Genomic DNA, 22,782 nt, shown 5'->3' with positions numbered 1-22,782 from the left:
CTTTGTCCATGATTGTTTGAACTTTTACTGGAGATAGCAAGTTTTTTAAGGATAGTTGAGTAGTAACGGATCTCATCAGTTAGCCATGGCTTACATTTAGTTCTATGAAATATTTTATGATGTGTTACTGGGAAACATATTTTAAAATTGTGTTTGAAAATTGAATAAAAGTAATTGAAACCTTCGTCTACTGACTTAAGGTCATAGACATTGTTCCAGTTTTGGGACTGTATAGTAGAAGGAGCGGAAAATGCTGCATATTTCCATGAGTGAGAGGCCGCCGCCTTGGGTAAGTTTTATCATTTGGACTATCCATTGGTTGGTTAGTATCGATACTTATTTTCACCATGCAATGGTCTGTTATACCTAGGTCACTAACAGTTGTAACTACTTTTTCATGGTTAAGGTTGGTCACAGCGTAATCAATTAGGGTGGCAGATGTGGGAGTGACTCTGGTAGGATTATTGTTAAAACATTCCATGCCATAAGTTTTGAACAGATTCAACAATTTGGATCTGTGAGGGGAGTCAACTACGAGATTACACTTGAGATCGCCGTTCAGCACGAGTATCCGGTTGCTTGCATATTGAAGGAGCAAATGAGTTGGTCCAGTTTTTTAATGAATGAATGAAAATCACCAGTTGGTGATCTGTAGATGGAGATGAGCTCAAGCAATCCCACTGGAGTTTCATGGAAACACACTGCACATTCAAAAGTTTTTTCTTCCTTCACAGGCACGTCAACTGAGTTAATAGTCCCCTTTATTCTACTATGCACGAATATGGCCACACCTCCATTTTTATACGTGGCCCGGCAGAATGACGACACTAGGGAGTAATTTGAGAGTGAAATAACCATTAGTTCTTCGTATTTTAACCTATGCTCTGTAATACACAAAATGTCTGGTTCACACTCATTCATAGCCACTTCCAGCAGGTTTACTTTGTTCCTAAGGCACTGAATATTTACTTGCGCGATTGTTAAAGGCTGCCTAACTTTGACTAACCCTTTGCGGAGGTCAGGCGGGCCTTCAGAAAAAAAAACCTACTGACACAAACATGTTTCGGCCAAAAGTCGGGACTTTCCACGACATCTTTTAAGTCTTCACCGACAGATACACGAAAAGAGGTATAGGTGCCTCTAGATACCTTTAACTGCTCGATCTCGAAGCACTTGCCAGGTATTTTACTTGCTACATACTTTTTAACTGCTTCGATTGACGTGTCTTCTTTGAATCGCCAAGCGTGTATGTGGACCATTTTCGGCAGCCCGACTAAATCACTGTCCAAGTTTGACCCCCCCACAATTGGCTTTGGCCGAGTTTTCCGCTTATATGAGACCATGGTGTAGCCCTCATCATCTTCTTTCCTCATGTTGCACGTAGTGGCATGCGGTTCCACAGGTGGTGGCTGTAAATTTCCTTTGCGAGCAACGGAAGACGACGCCAGTGTCACCTTAGGAGCGCGCTCATTAATATTAGTATTACTATGAGTAGCTACGACTTGAGAATAATTAAACCGTTCCATGTTACTTTTCTTCTCTTTCACAGTTTTTTCGGGAAGTTGCAATCGCTCACTTTCCAATGAGTTTGTGATCGATATTTTGACATCACCCGGTATTTCCCTCCGTTTCTCGTGCGTTTTCAGTGGACTCGTTTTTAGAATGGCGATTTCCTTTGACTGGTTATTTATTAAATTCAAACAGTCCTTTAGCTTGACCTGTAGATCTGTCATAATATGTAGGACTTCGTCTTGTTTACACTCAATTTTTTTAATTGCGTCACATGGACCAAACAAACACTTTTCACATCGATAGAGTAATTGCGAGTTGTTAGCTATGGAATTCGCCACTGATTCCGTTAGACCAACACATCCGTAATGGAAAAATGACACAGCCAAATCCACATTCCAAATATAACTGGTTTTCGGGAATATTTTTGGAGCAAATATCACACTTATTATTGGAAGTCACCATCTTGAAAATATATCCGATGGGACGTCAAGCTGTGGATCCCTCGGCATGCCTTTCATAAAGAGCAGGCTAATGCCGATGCCGGGTTTCTCTCCACCCTTCATCCTTTCCTGTCCATCCCCTATGGTGCAAATGACCTCAGCTGTCGCTCGCCTCCCCTAAATACTGCTACTGCATTGAAAGAAGGGATGGTTAAGTGTTGGATGACACTCATTTGAAATGAGAAGGTTGATGTTTCTTAACCCTCTTAGTGTGGCGGGGATTCCAGGAGTACTGGTGAGAAGTGCCAAAGGTTAATTTAGGAAAATGTACCACCTAGGAAAAAAACATTATGAAGTTATTTATTTAGATATCCATATGCAGTTTTTTTATTTTAAAATAAAATATTGCAGTTAATAATGATGTTATACATTTACATCATCTGAAAAATAAATGTAATTATTACAGTATTATAAATTTGAAGAATATTTTTTTAGCGATAATATTTCGATTTTTAGACACAATACTAATATTTTTTTAAAACATTTTTCAATAAAACTACCACATTTAAATATAAGAAAGAATCAAAAAGGCATGTAGAAAAAATGATAAATAAATAAAGAAAAACCAGTGAATTGCAAATTTTTTTGTCAGCCTCTGCATAGTCCGATTTTGTTGAAAGGCTGATCTCACTAAGTCAAATTGGGACTTTTCCCCTTTCCTTGAGACTGCGGCAATGTGCTTACAATCTAAAGGCAGAAAAAAACGAAGTTCTAACTCACAGAGAACTGCTGACAATGTAACTAAAATACACAGGGCGCAAATGATTAGATAGGATGGAGGGCAAGAGAAACCAAAATGATTACAAAGCAGTGCTCTCATTTCCATCATATCTGCCAAGTCTGAATAAGCAGTTATATATCAACACCACCACACCATAACACATTCATGAGATTACATATGAAAACAGATTAGTAGCCTTTCAGTGGCTTTTCATAGTGGAAAGACCACTCAGAAAAAAATGAGCAGACAATTAGGCTGAGCTTCCCGACATGTACAAAACTGAACATAAAATTATAGTAAGAATTATACTTTTTGAAAAGCATTTAAAATCGCTAATAAAAAATTAAAAAATGTTATATAATTATATGGAATTCACCCTATCGATAGCACAAAAACCATAAATTATTAAAGAAAAACCATGAGTTACAGCGATTTAAACGATAGCCTACGCAAGAGCCGATATATCGGCCCGCCGCATTAAGAGGGTGAATGATACCCTAAGGTGTGGATAAAATGAAAACTGGATCAAGAATCAATTGAAATTGTCTGAATGTGCAATTTTTAGTCATAAGTCATTGCTGACTGTAACCCTTACACTCTTTGAATTGAACAACCAATCAGGATATTTAACTCTTATTATTTAGTACTCCACGAACACATCTACTTAAGTACAATGATTTTTCTACCAAAAATATAAATAAATGATTTAGCACAAATAAAATCTGAGGTATCGTGCATTTGAATGGTCAAATTCCAAATCCCATGTGCTAATCACAGGGGACTACAACATGTCAATTTCTTTAAAGCATATATGTATCTTTAAAAAACTGAAATTATGTAATCTTGAATAATAAATAAAAGTTATATTTAACATCTTTATTTAATCAAATAGGTATTACATTGTTGGATAACTGTCGCAAGATCTATTTTACAATAGAAGTATAAAATAAAAATGTATCACACTGGCCTTTAAAAAAATAAAGTTGACGTGACACTCCAATGCTATGTACAAATGGCACGAAATGACGCCCGTGTCATTTCACGCAATGCTTTCACTCTTCCCATCAATCTCTCAGACACACACACACACACACACACACTTGAAACAGGTATTGGATAAGATGTGTATTTCATAAAACTCAACCAACTTGACAAAATTGAAAAATGTTGTACTGTGGAGATGAATCCTTCACCATATCATTCACAACTTATCCTCTCCAACACTCCCTTTCCTTCAGTTCCATGTGGAGAGATGAAATGCCAAACAAAGGGAAGTCTCCTCTAGGCATACATATCCTCTCTGTCGGCACCCACCCCATCACCATCTTCGAGGGAGGAGAAATTGAGGAAGTGCGCTGGCCTGTGAACCTCATGATAGAATTCCTTTGGATTGGCCAGCTGGAGTTCATACTTCATGTTCGGGTCGTGGCGCACACCTGGTGAAAGAAAATAAAACCAATCGTACCTTATCAGCCCATAAATGTATCCTCATTTGCACTAGCAAAAACAATACTGTTTACTAGGCTATGAATTCTTATTATTTACATAAGAAACAAACGACAGATGAGACAAGGACACGTAGCAAAAAGCTGGGTTAAAAAAAGATGACAAAATACTTCAACACAGAATGCACGTGTTACACAGCTCTGAAAAATGGAACATGATAATGCAACTTACGCATATATATTTATTATTCTAGTATGAAATACAAATAAGCATTATCATAATTATCTCCAAAACAACAGATAATGGAAATAATATCAAAGTCTAATTTTTGTTAAAATACCCAGTATCACAAACTATTACGGGTGGTGATATTTATAATGCACAAAAAAGTTGCCAATGGCCAAATCCCTGGTTATTGAGGAGAAGATGAGGCTTCTGAGATGTGGGTGTGGATAAAATAGGCTAGATTGAAAATGTGATGACCAAAGGGTTAGGCATGGTTGAAGAGTAGAAGTTGTTGAAGGGACGTGCTTTTGGCAAGTGTAACAGAAGCAGCCACCCGCCTAGGGCTTATCACCATTCACTGCCACCCTCATCTGACCATGATGAATTTATTCCCATCGAAAAATAACTTCAAAATAACCACTTCTTATTCTAGTTAATCAAAATTTTGTACTACTTCCCAAAAAGTATAAAACAAGTCAAGAAATATTTTTTTTATGAAAGCTTTTTTATTATGAAAGGAATAGCTCATATTTTGGAATTGAAGGAGTGACTTTAGTGTTTTTTCATGAAAACGAAAACAACCACAGCTCAGATCCTGAAGGTCTAGCGATAAAACTGTTCTCATTGGTTTACTGGCCCAAGAGATTCACTTTTTCTACTCCAAAATGCGCTCTTGAATCACCCTACGAAAATCTTATCAGCCGAGGGTATAGCACAAGGCAATATTTATCTGGGATATTAGCCACTTACCTCGTACACAATTTCATCTTCCCTTCCATCAAGTGCATTTTAAACTCCACATTTTTAGAGGACTTCATGATAGTGTCAAATCTCATCTTCAAGTTTAAATGCAACTCTACATGACAATTTGCAGTTTTTGATTCCCGCCTAGGTGGGCTTTCCTACATCTAGGGTTTGGGTATTTGTAGTTATCTTTAATTGTTTTAGGTAACCCACGGGTTAAGGTGGGTTTTAGACCGACCCAAGCCACCAAATATTTCACTTAACACAGCCCAACATCTTATTCTACAACAGGCCTCTCTTTAACTCGGTCAAACATATCCTACTCCTGCCCCTTCCTATCATTCTCCCCTCTCTCACGGTCTTCAACATCCCACTACCGATCAATATGCTCTGCAAATTCTCTCTGTATCAATGTTAAAAAGCCCAAAAGTAAAGTTGAGAGGTTCTGTTTTTGGATTAGTACTAAGTTAAATAAATTAAAAAGTTTGTCGGCATAAATATAAAATACTTTAAATGCATGCTGTAAGTTTTAACAGGTCTGAGTCTATTGAAAAATATTTTTATTCATGATCTCTGTGCACAAAAAAATTGTTTACCAGGAAACAGTAAAATGGGTTTCAAATGTAGAAATGTTTCCCTGATATGGCCCACTAACTTGAGGGTGGGGAGCATAGCTTACAGAGAGAGACAGAATACTTAGCCTCGTAAACAATCTAGAACGCTTTTACATAAAGTATACAAGGTGTACAGGAGATATTTCAAGATAAAATAAGCAAAATGAAAATTCAAAAAATCACCGAACTTATCACATGCATGCATAATTGTAAAAAGAGATATTTAGAATTACTGGAAAAAAGTAAGTGTGCATCTATAACAGCAGGCTTATAATTGGGGCAAATATAAGTATCAATTCTCATTATGGGATAAACAAAATTTGCACTTTTCCACAGATTTATTTGTAACGTACAATGCGCTTCAGTTCATCGAACCATCTTCAGGTGCAAGAAGATGGTTTGATGAATTGAAACGCATTGTACATTACATATAAATCTGTGGAAAAGTACAATTTTTTTTCTCATAATGACAAACTTCCACTACATCTCACCTGAATCTGTTGAATATATCAATTCTTAACTGTGGAAAACGTTTTGGCAAAAAAATTAAGGTCAAGATTAATTATTCACAGAAAGTTGACAAATCCAGATCTTAATGGGAACAGCAAAATTATGTACATTTAAAAATAAAAAATAAATTAAAAAACAGCTCACCCATGAAATTGTAATTCCAAGAACCCTGGGTAGGCACCATGAAGAAACCAAGGAACCTATCAGAGAGAAGCATTTGGACTTTCTCATAGTGAGATGGAAGATATCCTTTGGGATTATTTCCTTTGTCCGTGTTCTGCCGCCCCCACTCATAACCACTCGGAGTCAACTTGTAGGCAGTCAGGGAACATGAACCAGGAGTGAAGCTGCAAGTGATGATCACTGTCTTCTCCCCATCCCAGACAGAGTTTTCAGCCATTACTTTGGCATGGGTGGTGATATCCTGCAAAGCAATTACAGCACTCAGAATGAAACATTGCAAACAACCTCCACACGTAATAGGCAAAGAAAAACTGAATACACCATAAAAGCAACCCCATATTTGACAAAATACAGAGTAAAATTCAGTCAATACACCAAAAACTCTTTAATTGTTGTAAAATGATTTCATTTTGAAACGTATCATAGCATACATATGATTTTGAAAGAAGCTAGTATACACAGTGCGCTCCGAAAGTAATGCAATTAAATTTCCCAAACCGCTCCTATTGGCGAAGTGGGATCGAACCAATTGGTGGAAAGGACCATCAGCTTTGCCGCAGAACCGGTCTCGGTGCTTTCCAAGCTATGGAAGCGGCAGGACATCAGTTGTAAACCTGTAGGTGCCGACCATGTCACGAAAAAAATGGAATCGACAATCTAGCAACGCTACGAGATAACCGAGTCTTAACTGAAAACATCTCATGAGGAGACTAACAAAATGATTGGTGAGGCTTACAGGGACTCTGTTCTGTCCTACTCACAGGTTTCGAGGAGGTGGGTAAAAGGCCTTTAAGGTTGGGAAGGGGCCGGGAAGAGGCCGGGAAGAGGTCCATGACGAACAACGCTCTGGGCAGTCGTCAACCAGCAAAACTGGCAAAAATGTGGCTCGCGTTCAACAACTGACGGACTCTGACAGTTGATTGAGTATCAAGATAGTTGCCAATGAACTTAACTTGTCGCCTACTGTTGTGTTTCTCATTGCTACTGAAGATTTAGCGATGAGGAAGGTGTGCGCCAAGCTCGTGCCCTAGGTGTTGTCAGACAATCAAAAATCAACCGAGCAGAAACTTCAAGTGAAATTTGGCAACGTTTTGAAAACGAACAGAATTATTTCGACGACGTCATCACTGGTGATGAAACCTGGGTTTTTTAATACGACCCCGAAACAAAACGCCTAAGCTCTGAGTGGAACACCCACCAGTCCCCCAAGCACAATAAGGCAAGAATGAGCAAATCAAAAGTGAAAAAAATGCTCATTGTCTTTTTCGACAATCAAGGAGTGGTCCAAAATGAGTTTTTTCCTCAGGGACCAACAGTTAACGCGGTCTACAAGGTGGAGATGTGCTGGACAGACTCCGAAAAAGGGTCACCAGGGCAAGAAAAGACATCTCCGCTACCTGGCAACTCCATCACAACAATGCACCTTGTCACAATGCGCTATGAGTTTGCAAGGTTCCTGGCCGAACACCAGGTGCCAATGCTGCCCCCCCCATTAGTTCTGAAGTCGCCTCAGCAGACTTCATTTTGTTCCCTCGGATTAAGGCAGCCCTGAAAGGAACCAATTTTTCATCCATAGAAGAGATCCAATCAGCCGTTACGAAGACCTCGCGAGAGGACCCCGAAGACACCTTCCAGGGCATGTACCGGTCATGGCAGAGTCGCTGGAAAAAATGTGCCGAGGGCCAAGGATAGCATTTGAAGAATTTTAAATGTTTGTGCAAATCTGCTCAATAAATTACTCTAAAAAAATAATTGCATTTCTTTTTACACACACCCTGTAAATCTAATCAATAATGCTTGGAGATTTAATAGATTCACTTAAAACACCTGAGATGCCACCTTTTCAACCATTTCACTACCGAAATAGAATACCTTAAATATTAATTACTTAGAATAAAAAACTAAAGTTAAAAACCTAAAGTAAAAATTCCTGATAGGTCTATGAAAGTAATAATATAATTGTCAATACCGAAGCAAGAGCTTAATGAGTTACATATAATAGTCGCTAAAATGATTTTTCAAGTCAACCATCTAAGTTAAGAGTTTGTGTAGCCACAAGAATGAAAAGGCACACCAATGAGGGTAAAAAGAAATTTAACATTTCCAACAAAAGGATTTAATATTTCAAGGCCATGGTTTCGACGCTGCGCATAATCATCAGGTAACATGCATCTATATTTTTCAACTTATATGGTGTGGCTCCAAGAGGGGAGGTAAGGGAGAGGAGAGGGGTTACGGTAGGGGGAGTAAGGGAGAGGGAGGGGGTAAGTTGAGTGTAGGTGCATTAGTGGTCCAGGGGAGGGGGAGGCTATGTATTGGAAGGTTACTGGCTCAAATTTGTTGCAAGTTTAAATTAATTAAGTTATCATTAAACCTCATCTCCCTTACTCCCCCTACCTCCACCCCTCTCCTCTCCCTTACTCTGATGTCGATGTACGTCACCTGATGATGATGCCCACCATCAAAACCATGGTCATGAAATACTCAATCCTTTTGATGGAAATAATGTTTCTTTTTACCCTCATAATGAAGGAATTCCACCAAGTTAAACCTGAAACTGCTATGTTTATCAAGGTACAACCTGACAAACAACCCCTTCAAATCTGCTCATCTCTTACCTATTCATTCTATTCCACACCAATCATTTTCCTTCACCCATCTCACTTGCCTCGAGTTCTCCCTTCTATCACAGTCTTCGGCACGCCATCACTTGTCAAAATAACTTCTTCTCTGCCTCCATTGCATTTCTCACAACAGTCCCCTCTCCTCCCCCAGCACTTCCCCGTTTGTTTTCCTTTCTCTCCATTTCACCTTTCACATACCCACATCTCAAAAGCCTCCAATCTATGCCTGTTGTATTGCCTGAATGACCCAAATTTCCACACCATATATTCTAAGTTTACAATGCTTCATTTCACAAATTTTCAAAGAACTTTTTTAATATCTTTACCCAATGTCCCTCTCATCAACTCTCTTTTCCTTCTCGAAGCTTCTTTAATTACTGAAGTCCTTTTCTTTTTATTTCCCAACTACTTTGACCATCTTGGTCCAAAACACTTTCAACATAGCCTCTAACTTAGCCTTTAGCCTTCTTGAAAGCCTCATAAACCTTGCTTCTTCCCATTTACCTACATCCAATATTTATCACACTGACTTTCTAATGTGCTGCACAATAATCCATGAGTTGACTGGCTAACTTAAGTCGATGATTTGAAAATCTAATTGATTTTATGAATTCCCCAGACTTTCGATCTTCCCATCACCTCTTTTCACCATGTTCTGTACTCATAATCTTTATCTCATAGACCCACTATGTATTCTTTCCATTCCTCTAGTATTTTTCCTGGGAAATTCAATAATTTTCCTGCCATATCTTATTGCTAGAGAGTAAACATATTTTCCCTTCTTACTTTCTGATAGTGCTTTCACCTTCCTGTAGAGCACACCTATTTCACCCTTTAATTTTCCACATCCTTGCACTGTGTCTGTCATTTGCCAGGCTCCTTTTTCCCTGTACGTTTCCCACCTCTCTTTATTTTTTCGTTTCCTTCCCTTTTTCATCTTTGTAATAATCTCACTTGTAATCCATTGTTTCCCTGTTCTTTTCCTTATTTTTAAATTATTCCCATTAATATATTTTTGGCTTTCAATATATACTGTTTCACACATGTTCTCATCTCTCTCCGCCTGTGCCCATCATCCAGTCTTCACTCAAAAATTTTTCACCGCCTCCTATTACTCTATTTTTTTTCTACTAGTATTACTTTATAGTCCATTTTCTCATCAGTCTTCCATATTCTGCCCGATTGAATCAGACACCAGACTTCATTAGTGCTAAATTATGCTTTCATTCTACATCTTCTACCTAGAAAATTTGAGGATTGATTATGCCATTCCTAAATTATACCCAACCACAACAGTCTTAACTCATATTTCTCTGAAAAGTTGGGCTAATTCCACAAATACGTACATCTATTGTGCTGTTTAAACAAAATGCTTATTATGTCTCGCTACACAAGAGGCCAACACAAAATCCAATTTCTTAAACACCAAGAATAGGATTCTTCACACCTGCAATGATCCCAGTCCTACGCATAACTAACAAAAAATTTTATATTAACAATAGGAATGGGCAAGCAAACAAAACAATGCTGAGCTTAAAATGGCATCCAACTTAAATGAAATAATGGAAATCCACCGATAATGTTTTCCATTTAGCTTGACAGCAATTAGATCCATTACTTTACCATGGATTAATGACTAAATTTAAAAAGCAACAAAAAAGGAAAGATAATCAAGGATTCATGGCAGACCTGTGGTGATAGCTGCGGTAACTCATTGGGTTGGGTATGGATCCAGCCCAGAGGCTCCATTTCCTTCAGATACTGATGATGGGGAAGCTGACTCGGAAGGTGGACAGTTTGATGAGTACCCCACTGTGGTGCCATGACAATACACCTTATTTCCTTTACCTGTGGATTGTCTGCAGGGCTAAGTCCATATAAATAACCAGCAATCTGGATTTAGGATACAAAAGAAATCTAGTAATTAAAAACTCCAAAATGTTGAACTAAAACCAGATAAAATAATATACATGCAAATTTTGCAGCAGAAACAAAAGTCTGAAATAAAGCTTACAAGAAAATGTAAAAATAGAAGAGGTACAAATGGAAATCCTATGCCCATTTGCTCTCAATGCAACAGTTTCAGAGTGTAAAAATCATTCGCCTTGAGGGATCTGGGTTCGAATCCCAGTCAAGGCGAATGATTTTTACACTCTGAAACTGTTGCATTGAAATGCACATTAGCGGATGACTCCGTTAAAAAGTTACTGTTGCGGCATCTCCCGCAGTTTCTTTGGAATTTGTCAAAGTGAAAACACCATAAGTGTTTAAAGTTGGCTTTAACCTCGTGGACTGTGGCGCCTTGCGCACGACTACGAATGCCTGTGACATTGTATGCACGGTATTTCGTCACAACATCTTGTTCCTTTAAAAGCCCCAAAATTTCAGAGTTTAAGAGGACGCCTCGGTAGCTTAAGTGGCTAAAGCACTCGACCGGATATTGAGGGATCTGGGTTCGAATCCCAGCCAAGGCGAATGATTTTTACACTCTGAAACTGTCGCATTGAAATGCCCAATTGCTCTTTTAAAGTAAACTCAATACATTTAAATCTATTGCAATTCAAAAGTTTTGAGGCTATATCAGTTCTGCTGCTACATCAGCTTTCAACATTAGAGATTAGAAATGTATTACTAGTAGTTGAGGTATACCTTCATTTCAATAATTGATGGGTAGATAACTTTGACTGTCAGGAAAACTGGGTTTTCATCTTACAGATGAGAAATTATTTTGTTCGAGGGTATATTCAGGAACCAAGATATTTTTCTTTCTATGATGAGATAGATGACAGTTTATTGTACAGTGGTCTATTTACGTATGTGGATCAAACCATCCAGATAAATGAGGAGAAATGGAATCCTCTTCTAGAACATTATAATGCTCTTATGTTTACCTCAATCAATTCATGATCACAATAAAACCAAGAATAGACACACAACAAATTTTCATATAAGAGCCTATTTACTCTTGTCTTATCTTGAAGCTTCCAAGCAAAGCATTCAAAGCAAATTCAAGCAAAAAACACAACTAACAAAGGGATGGGTACGCTACAGGAACGCAAAAAAGAATGTACTTCAAACATTAGCTCACCTGTGCCCTCAAATCTGAGATGGTAACAAACTTCTTAAGCACATTCTTTGGCAAAATGTAGGTATAGCCAGTTTCCTTAATGTCATCAGATGAAACATAAATGTGATTGGTTCGGAGGTGCAAGTTGGTGGCAGAAATTGCTCTCACACGCCATTCAGTCTTGGAGCTAAATTTAAGAGAAATCCAATTATTACCTTGGCAGTTTTTATACACATGAATGTCTATGTAAGTTGTTTGGTCTTTGAAATTTAAATTACAAATGTAGATTTCAAGGTTAACTTTTGGCGATTCAATGAAGCAGTCAAGTTTATCAAGATATTTGAAATTAAAAATTGGTGAACAACAGAAATACTTCTTGCATTTAACAAATGAAAAACATTGAAAACAAGAACTGAAACAACAAAATTAGAACGATGAAAAATTGCCACCAAAAAGATACTTTGACCTTTCAGCTCAACATTCTGCTATAAATATTATTGATGCAGGGAGTCATCAATCATTTTGAGTAATTGAGAAGATTGAAACTTTTCACTTTTAAATACTCATACATTACTGTCCCAAAAACATAACTTTGAAGCAGAATCAGGGGTTTTGCTTCCCTTTAACATATGTATGACGTTTGTATATTGTCACAGAAATACCGAATATTGGGTCAGATCCCTTTCGAATTAAAACGAGTAGCGTATCTCGCAATTAGAGTTACTTCAACCCAAACTTTACTTCATGTATTACAATACATTCTTCTGCAGTACTAGCAGAGGAGGACAAGAAAAAAGATGAGGGAGTATACAAAGGAAAATATGTAAAAAGAGTACAGAAAAATAATGAATGAAGATCACAAAATGGCTGAGGTTCCATCAGGAATGATGGAACCTTCCCTGAATTAAGGATTAATGGAAATAATTTGATTGGTAAGATGACAAAATTTATCAAATTGAGATCCAATACTGAATTATTAATTCTAAATTATGATTAAGGTACCGTCCAAGCAGTTATCTATTCATTTAAAATTTGCAGGAATATGTTGAAGCACTCCTGATTGGAGGCGACGTTTTTACTTTGCATTGTGCATATTAACTGCTCAGATTAACACACTTTTGGTTTTTTGATACCCACCTGAAGGTCTGTGTCTCATAATTAGACGTTGTTGATGTTATTATCTCATCACCATGTTTATTCACTGTTCTAGTTGTGGTGGCTGTCAGTTGAGACTGCTCTTTGGTCTGCTTCTCAATTTCTGCAATTTGTTGACGTTGCGCAGAAGGAGCAGATATTTCCATGCCCAGGATGATGTCCCTGATTTCCGACTGAGTCAGAGATGCCACATTCACACTAACGGAGATAATGAGACAAAGATGAAACATGCGAATATCATTGTAATTATTCAAGGACAAGGAAGATGCTTCAGAGGCATGCAATTCTATATTATTTAAAAAATTTAAAGATTATCAAATACAGCCAAGATTTCCTTTTCTCCTAATGAGCAATTTTCATAGGTGATAAAATCTGCCCATGGTCATTTAGTCACCATTTGTACATAATATACTGTTATCTTAACTACATTGTGATCTCATAGCCCATTATTTTATTACTGCACATTAAAACATGTCTACTTACTTGTTTTTCTTGCCATAATCAGCTAAAATGAGATCCTTGAGTTGAACCTCAACTTTGATCCACTCCTCATCAGTCAGTGTGGGCCAAATGTGATGAGGTTCAGTTACAGTTGTTTTGTCAGGTTTAAGGATAACCTTTGTGCGCTCAGTGTTTACATGCAGTGCACGAAGAATCAGAATAAGCCTTGAAAATGCCTGCAATGGACCAGAGGTCATCTCACATCTTTCATCACATGTTGCACGCAAAAATATAAATTTTTAATGTCATTGATGTTTATCAATTGTATTCTTTCCACATTTCAGAATGTCATACATGGCAATTAATTTACACTAATTTAATGAAAACATTTAATGGGAATAGCAGCAATAAAAACTCACTTGGTAAAAAAGATGAACCTCAAATTTAATGATACATTTAATTGATTTCAACATACTTTTTTAACTTTTCCAGACCAAGAATTGCTTTTCCATTCATACCCTTATAATTTAATTCAGAAGTGCCATGCACAGTGCTAAATTATTTTGACATAGAAATCTATATTAAAGAATAAAATATTATACTCCTCAACTAAATAATAGATTTATTACAACATATTCTATTTATTTACTTATAATTTGTATTCATTTGTACATAACCAGATCTTAAGCCTTATAAACAGTTAATATTTATATTTATTGAATCCCTTAGGCATTTAGGTACTCTCATGCCAGGTGGTGGGCCTCTAAATTGGAAGGTATCACTTCTACGTAGTAGCCCACCAAGATCATGTTTTTATGCTAATAACACATCAAAAATGAGTTCCACACTTATATTATCATTCAATGCCTAAATAAAAACCCCTGACTTTTCCATAAGTCCAAGAGAGGTCAAAGCCCTAATCATACTAACACATGACCAATCAAGTCTAAAATCAAGACATTATAGCATTTGTGTCCATGAAAATACTTCTGGAGTATAATATAAGCACCCTAAAACTTACAGTATATGATGAAATAGTTTTCAACCAGTCATCATACAAGTTGAATAGGACCATTTGAGGTTCGGTGGCCTTCAAAATGAGATCTCCAAATTTCTCCACTTTCAGACAGGCTTGGAAAGGAAGCTGTAACTCGGATCCTTTGATGACAATGTTGGGGAAGTCAAGCAAATGGACCTGGGGAGAGAGAGAGAATGCCATGAAATTAATATAATTGATACTACAGGAAAAACTACTACCGCAATAATTATACATCGGAGCTGAAGCAAATCTACCGACAGAAAAACTGCAAAAAACATGTAGCTGATGGTATACGGACAATAACTGGACATATGGACAAAACGGGAATATGAGGAAGAGTAATTATTTAATATTTTTCATTACAATCTCTTAGGAATCTATATAAGATAAGTGGTTTCTGTGCAGTGTCTTAATATTAAAATAATGTCACCCATCAAACTCTGGAGTAAATTCCTTTACCTCAAGGGGATCCAACATGCCTTTTCTGGTAACTATTATTTGCTTGGGCTGTTCTTCAACAGGCAGAGATCGAATGAGAGCAGCAACTTCCTCGGCCGTTTTCCACTTGGCCAATTGTCCAAGACGTTTCTGACCAGCCCAAACTGAAGTGTGAATAATCTTCAAGAATAACTGACCAGTTCGAGGGTTGAAAATGAAGATGGCCCCGTTGATTGGTTTTGTTGTCAAGTTTCCTTCAAAGGTCTTATGAATGGTGACTCTGTATACATTGGTATCATCAACAAACCTGTGGATATTGAAAGTTGCAGATACAATATTCTTCAGCCACTATACAAAGTTCTTGAGTATTATATAATTAAGATAAATTATGTAATTTCTTCAAGTTGACATTATTAAACTCGGAATCAATGGTCTGTAACCTAAATCAATGACATTGATGGTACAGTTAAGGATGTCCAGATTAGTGAGATCCAGAGGTTCACATTTCTTTACTCCAACTTCAAGACCAAAATGAGACCTGGCCAGTTCAAATGTGTCATTTCCTTACCAAATGATTTGATTAGAAAATAATTCTCCATAGTTTTGTGATGAAAGATATGGCTCAGTGGGTTCTGAAGAATAGAGCTGCAAAGCTTTCCGGATACGTTCTCGCAGCACATAAAGAGCTGGATTAGCTTTCATTATCTTGGCCATTGCTTGCTGCACCAATGGTTTACAACCAGGGAACCAGTTTCCATAGGCACTGAATAATAGAGGAAAAAATACAAAAATGTTTACATTATTATCAATAAAAATTATTACACAGAGAGCAGCTAGCATTTTATTCAAATATTTCCCACAATGAGGAAGTAATGGTACAATGGAAAACTAAAGAAAATTACTCACTATCAAAACACAGAACTATGGGCCTTTACATAGCTAAAAATTCTAGAGATGGTGTTATTTAGTGGAGAAGGAAAGCATGACCGCACATTATGCTAGTTATTCATGATCATGGCTATTATTTATGCAATCCAAAGAGGCTGCAGAGAGAAAGACAATGAGCTACAATGGGAAAAAGAGCTGCATAATATGAGGTGCACTACTTGTGTCTTTCAGGACTGCCCATGTGTGGGACAATGGCATCATTATAGCTTCAACGCCTAATACATGAAACATTATCAAGCACTGACTGGGCAAATTAATTCTCTGATTATGCAGCTTGCAATCTACTCAAAAGCTAGAATAACATATACTCAAAGGCAAAATTCACAATTATAATGCTCATTAAAAGGGTTTCCCCTACCAGAAATTATATTCATACAGTTTTTCAAGTCTTTCTCATGCTTGTCGATTCTGTGACCCTACTATATCATCAACCTTTTTCACTTCCTCAGAGGATATTTATAAACCAAAACATTCAAGTGCACAGGAAATAAGGTGGAAATCCAGAGATCTTAAAATAAGAAAAAAATAATTACTTTATAGAAGTCAACTTTGGTGGATTTACCAGCTGTTCAACAGTAGGGGAGGGCAAAAAAGGATGTGTTTCCCTGATCAGTGGAATATTTGATTTTATCAGGTGGTTTTCAATTAATTAATAGTTAAAAGATTGAATAAAACAATTTGTGGTGAAGACATTTGTAGTCATATATACATTAGCTAAGGTGACGGGGAAAGGAACTGGCCCCCCTTAATACCCTGATGTGTGAAATATTCACACGCCGTATAGGGCTTAGTACTGGGTGAACTCTAGCGTCACCCATACCAAAACGACATTCGGGTTGATTACTGTGTTTATGTTTTTTTATATTACAAGTGCATTACAGTACTGTTCAGGCAAACAAATCATCTACTTGTATTCAAAAGCAAACATTTTTATTGGTTCATGACAAATTTTGCCACAGATGGAAATTGAATGAGAATTCCATTTGATATTTAATTCCAAGTATGGAATAATTCAATATACATATTTTTATACTGTTGAACTAAGCATGGATCACTCCGTTAATCACATTTTCATAAACGGAAATTTTAAAAAAATTATGTTCAAGTGAAATGACAGCAAAGACTAACGGGTGAAGAGATTTCAGAGGTACACAAAGTTTATATCATGAGCTTAAAAGGAAAATCTGAAATCTGAAGATGGCCATCAGTACTGATCAATAGAAGGAAAACAGAACAATTTCCAGTTTTGTTTAAGTTTGAAAATTTATTTTTATCCATCACAAAAATTAGTTAAGTGGAACTATAATGGTAAAGAAGTTTGCCTATGGAGGTCATAAATGGTAAGTCAAGTTTACACTATTTCCAGTCTACATGGAAGTTAAAAAGTTGCAACAGTCGGGCATATGTATCCAGGCACAAACATTTCATTAGTGAAGAAGTCCCCATCCAATATCCCTATCGACAACTATTATAAATGAAATACAATCTCGCTGAAATATTTCGAGTATGACTGCGAAGATAAGATTCCATACCTGTGCAAGTTATAGGCAAGATCAATTGCAATGAGTACACCAGTAGGAGAGGGGTAAATGGACATATTGTCGGTGGTATAATCCAAAAATTTGGCTCGGGCATATCGCTCAATGTCGTGAGAATCATAGTCACCCCAACGGAGCTGCACATCCATCCAATATTTCTGAGTAGTTGTGTTATCCATCGTGTCTCTGTAAAGAGTAAATACAATAAAGAAATGGAAAACTCATATTTTTAATAATAATATCTAAATATCTGGCCAATTTTTTTAGCATGACTATGGCTTATTTCAATGATAAATATGCATACAATATTCACAAATAAAAAATGGATTTTCTTTTCACATCAGAGCAAAATTATTTCCAGGGAAAATTAACAAAAACAAAAGTGCTTAAAGAGCCATATTGGTTGAAAATCTTATGCAACTTGGGAAAAGGTGAAAACATTAGTTATGTTGGCATTCAATGGTTGTCATACAGTGTGATCTTTTAGAGAGAGATGAAACTATTACAGCTCAAGCATCTGCCAGCTAATCCACAGCCAGCCAAACGTATTAAATGTTCTCACCCTTCTCCAATTCTCGGCATGCTGTTTACTACATACAGACTTTTGAAAATGATAGCATGACTGAACTAACATAACCACAATGGCATTCCCTGTTCCCATTCCAATTCTCTTGATATTAGTTCCCCTTGCAGGAATTGGGTTGATGCATTGGCCAGCATACTGGTTTTCACCCAGAGGGGCCAGGTTCAAATCATGATGGCTGTACGATTTTTCATTCGCATCCCAATCACTATTTGGAGTGCCAACATGGAGAGCACTTCAAAGTGGAGTATGCCATCCCTGAGATGGGAAATTTAACCAATAACCCCTCCCTCTGGGCCTTTCATTTAGAATTAGGCCCTTGCTGATCGTGGACTTCTCTCCATCCTTCTACCCTCCTCCCATGAACAACCCAATTCTGCCAAATTAGCCACCTATCCCTAATTACTCAAAATGACCTCAGCTGTCAGTCACCTTCCCTTGCTGTTACTTTTACTTACTTTGAATCAGCCAGCAGTGATGGCCTTGATACATTCCACTTGTAGGCAGCAAACAGAAGTATGTCAGCACAGGAAGAATTCATTTTGTATGACTTCCTGGGATGAATTGTCTCCTTCTGGACAGTTTCTATTTCCAAGGCATCAAGCTCTTGATCAAAGACCTAATAGATAATGTTAATAGGTTATAAGTTGAAATTCAAGTCACTAGAAGAATAAATTTGAAAAGCACAATTGACTCTTAAAAAAGTAAGAATAGTAGCCCATACCTGACACAAATCCATAACTATTGACTCATGGATTTTCTGCCACAAGTGAGCACGAAAAATCTGAATCAAAGAGATCTTTAGTGTTGGAATTTTACCATGCATAAATATTCCAGTCAAATCGAGTTGCACCTAAGTGAGAAAATTTGAGAACATTATTGCTCCACCTATTGTTATGAAATCATATAATGATAAATTCAATGAAAATATTTTCAACTAAGCTAACAAAACACATGAATCTGCAAAAAAATGAAAATAATGCAAATTGGTACATAAAAATTGAATAAATTCTTTGGTGACTGCCGTAAAAATGGGGCAATCTCCCCAAATCATGACAATGACCCAGAACAACAGCTCAAAAGTGATGTGACTCTTCGGAGAGGCTATTCTGTAAGATCTTAAAATTGTCATTCCTTCGACAATGCTTATATGATGGCACAACCTCCATAATTTCCTATCTGTGACCTTTAAATTCAGGATTTATCAGGTCATGAGATCATAATTTTGTCATTCTTGAGGCTGGACTACTCAGAGCTGCCGAATTATTGCCGAATAACCTCCCAGGTTTAAAAATAATTCAACTACAAATCATTATGGCACTCTATATTTAAAACGTAACGCAATACCCATTTATGCAAATGCACTCACCTGGAAACCAACGTAGACGTTCGCTCTGTTTATAGTTGGTGACCACCACAGAGTAAATCGTCGGTTGGGGATCTGATTCAAACCAGATCGCTGGGCATTGGTGAGTTTCTTGTATTTCATGGACTCCTCAAACCCTGATGCCTTTTCCCTAAAGAAAATATACACAGATACAAATTCTGGAGATTTGGGCAATTTTTAGTGGAATTCAACCATATATGCTAAGATAAAGATATGAAATTTTCACCATTAAATTATTTATTCACTAATTCTTAAATAGATAAGTAATTTTGTGAAAAAATGCACATATTTCATCACAAATTATGAGAGAACTAGCTGCCAGCACCTTGATATCAGTTCCAAGGTGTGAATGTACCTATCTCTAGAAGAACACTTTACTAATAAAACACCATTATTATTATCATTAGTTAACTCTACCAGAAAAGACCTTCCCAAGTAGGAAAATATGTGCCTTTGAACAGAGTGTGCTCAAGGATTCCCTCCACACCTCCAAGGGCTTGGATCATATCAGTCCTGTAATTGTTCAGATTCCAAAGTTTTCCATCATGACGCTGATGAGTCCACCAAAATGGGTTCTGCTTCAGCACCTATGGAAATACATTTGGAGAGTACTATTTCAACAACTTCAAAGAATGAAAAGGGCACAAGACTAATTCAAACATTCCACAAAATTACTGATTAATAACTGAAACAATATCCATCACAAATTATAGCTTTTGAAATAAGATAAGAATGAAATGTTTTAATTAACTAAAATAACCATTTAAACTTTTCAGTTATTATTAAAAAAAACTACTTTAGAAACATGTCCTTTGGAGATTTCATCTGAGATTTACATTGTTATAAGTTTGATAAGCAGTAAACATCAGTAATGTGCCAATAAATAAATAAACGATGTTGTTGACATTCTAAAAAAAGCATTGGGAGCTAAGAATTAGATCTTAAAAAGGAAATCACACGCAAAAGTGGTCTTAATCATTTTTACGACAGTGATAAAATTCTCGAGGTCAATGATGTAATTATTGTCTTATGTGATTGGCTCTCATGAACGGAGACCAGGAATGACATATGCGTTGCAGCCAGCAGTTTCTAAGGCTCACCATCTTGGATTTTAAATTGTTGGTCTTCTGTGTTTCATATATTTTGTCTTAAATGAGGTGGTTTGAATTGGCCATATTCATATTGCTCCATATTCTAATTTGCAATAAAAAGATGAGGAATCACTTAATGAATGGACATTATTTTTCAGAAGTCATTTAAACCAAAATAAATTCAACACAAGCCAACGCTATCATACAGGGTTCGTCCGGAAATTAAGTGTACTGACTCCTGGGCTGGGCGCACCGCTCCAGGCGCGCCCAGCACCGCTCTGACGGGCTGCAATTGGAGGTGGGTATGTTGGCAAGCGACGCTGAAAAAGGCAGTCGGCTCTGAGCTGTAGTGTAGTGAGGAGCTCTGTTAACGCGAACCTCCACGCTCGACCCACGTCACGGAACGCGATGCCAAAGTTTTTGGAGCAGCGTTATTCCATCAAATTTGCGGTAAAGCTTGGGAAATCGTCTACCGAAACTGTCGGTATGATTAACCAGGCTTACGGGAAGTCAGCCATGTCCAGAAACATGATCTTTCGGTGGCACAAGATGTTCGTGGAGGGCAGAGAAGAGGTCTTCGAGAGGTTCCCGATGATGCCTTTGCGGGAGCGTTCCAGGAATGGGAACGCCGCTGGAACAAGTGTATCGACTCACAAGGGTCCTATTTTGAGGAATATTAGCTTAAGATATGTAAAAGTGTAATAAATTTTTTTTCCTGAGCTCAGTACACTTATTTTCCGGACGAACCCTGTATTTCCTTAAGGGGCAATAATTTTCAGTTAAAAGCACAATTAAGTACCTGGTACTGCTTGAATTCAGTTCTTATCCTCCACCCCTTGTCATAGGCCAAAGTGTGCCTATCTTTTTGGAAAAGGGTGTTGATTCTTGGAATACCACGGTCCCAGCTGTCCTCCAAATCTTCCAGTGTCAATCTCCTACAATAAGAGATGCAAGTAATAAGTAAACATATAACTATCCAACTCTGTATTAGACGGCAATGCATTGACAATGAGTAATGAATGATGCACCTGTTTTGAGCATTTGCTTCTTGCCGTTTAAGAGCATACTCAGCCCACACTCTCTGAGAGTCAATAAATTCTGATTCCCAGGGTTGGATGTAACGGTATAAATTAGGGATCAACTGATCCTCATCGTGGCTCATACCAGAACGGAAATGAGTGATCCCAACATCTGTCTGTTTTGACCACCGCAGATCTGACTGAAAATAAATAGGACTATGAAAATAGAACTACATACACAACATTCATTCACAGGATGAAAAATTATTTTCTGGTAAAAACTATATTAAAGTCATTAAACCTTAACAATATTTGAATATGCCAATGAGAATACTCATCAAGGAGTCAAAACATATAATAAAACATTGAATAAAGCAACAAGCTTACTTGAGGAATGAGAACATGGCCCATGGAAAGCATTCCAAGTCCACCAAGTTCCTTTGGCGTGTAAAATACCACTGGGGGAAACCTTGAGGGCATTTTTGAATTCAACCCAATTTTGATACGTGTCTGAATTTTATTCTCACACTTAACAAGTAAATCCAAAAGTTCCTGAGTATTCACAACAGCTTCTCGGAAATAGGTCATCAATCCAATGAGGGCAGTGTTCCACTTGTTCACTATCTGTAAAAATAAAAATGTTTAAACAGCATAAAATGCCCTACTTCACTGCCTGGGTTGTGAGCTTTTCTAACAGGGCCACTGATCACTTACAGAGGGGCAAAGATTGCTAACCTTGGTGAAAGTGGTGGAGCCACTAGCCATTAAAATTTGACGAACGCGATTGTGAAACCGTTGCATAGACTCATCATCCACCCTCAGGAAACACTGAGCAGTCCTTTCCTTCGTTATTTCATTCTGCAGATTCCACACACCATCACGATGAGTGAATTCCTCATGAGTTGTGCGGCACTGGAAGGAGAAGAAAATAATCCAAATAAATCACAGAAATAATACACAGAGAGGAAGTGTTTTAAAGTAATATGAAAGATCATAA

At 37.3% G+C, this 22,782-nt stretch overlaps 1 protein-coding gene across 1 annotated transcript in view; it reads right to left on the bottom strand.

The window, feature by feature from the left end:
• Positions 1-3,600: 3,600 nt before the first annotated feature.
• The window catches only part of Prp8 (pre-mRNA processing factor 8), a 62,021-nt gene continuing 42,839 nt past the window's right edge, over positions 3,601-22,782 (bottom strand). Inside the window, exons 23-40 of the mRNA XM_071597344.1 lie at positions 22,521-22,697; positions 22,173-22,409; positions 21,795-21,985; positions 21,566-21,701; positions 20,093-20,262; positions 19,658-19,805; positions 19,013-19,141; positions 18,747-18,907; positions 17,700-17,891; positions 15,788-15,982; positions 15,241-15,526; positions 14,764-14,937; positions 13,785-13,978; positions 13,284-13,499; positions 12,168-12,333; positions 10,769-10,972; positions 6,417-6,696; positions 3,601-4,169 (exon numbers count right to left, since the gene is read on the bottom strand). Coding sequence (XP_071453445.1) covers positions 4,015-4,169; positions 6,417-6,696; positions 10,769-10,972; positions 12,168-12,333; positions 13,284-13,499; positions 13,785-13,978; positions 14,764-14,937; positions 15,241-15,526; positions 15,788-15,982; positions 17,700-17,891; positions 18,747-18,907; positions 19,013-19,141; positions 19,658-19,805; positions 20,093-20,262; positions 21,566-21,701; positions 21,795-21,985; positions 22,173-22,409; positions 22,521-22,697 — 3,411 coding nt within the window. The 3' untranslated portion in view covers positions 3,601-4,014. The remainder of the gene's footprint in view (positions 4,170-6,416; positions 6,697-10,768; positions 10,973-12,167; positions 12,334-13,283; positions 13,500-13,784; positions 13,979-14,763; positions 14,938-15,240; positions 15,527-15,787; positions 15,983-17,699; positions 17,892-18,746; positions 18,908-19,012; positions 19,142-19,657; positions 19,806-20,092; positions 20,263-21,565; positions 21,702-21,794; positions 21,986-22,172; positions 22,410-22,520; positions 22,698-22,782) is intronic.

The sequence above is a fragment of the Hetaerina americana genome, unplaced genomic scaffold (assembly GCF_022747635.1).
Source record: "Hetaerina americana unplaced genomic scaffold, ioHetAmer1.1.p SCAF_86, whole genome shotgun sequence".
Taxonomy (NCBI): Eukaryota; Metazoa; Arthropoda; class Insecta; order Odonata; family Calopterygidae; genus Hetaerina; species Hetaerina americana.
Note: the sequence above shows the minus strand (reverse complement) of the source record. Positions and strands in the feature narration are given on the sequence as shown.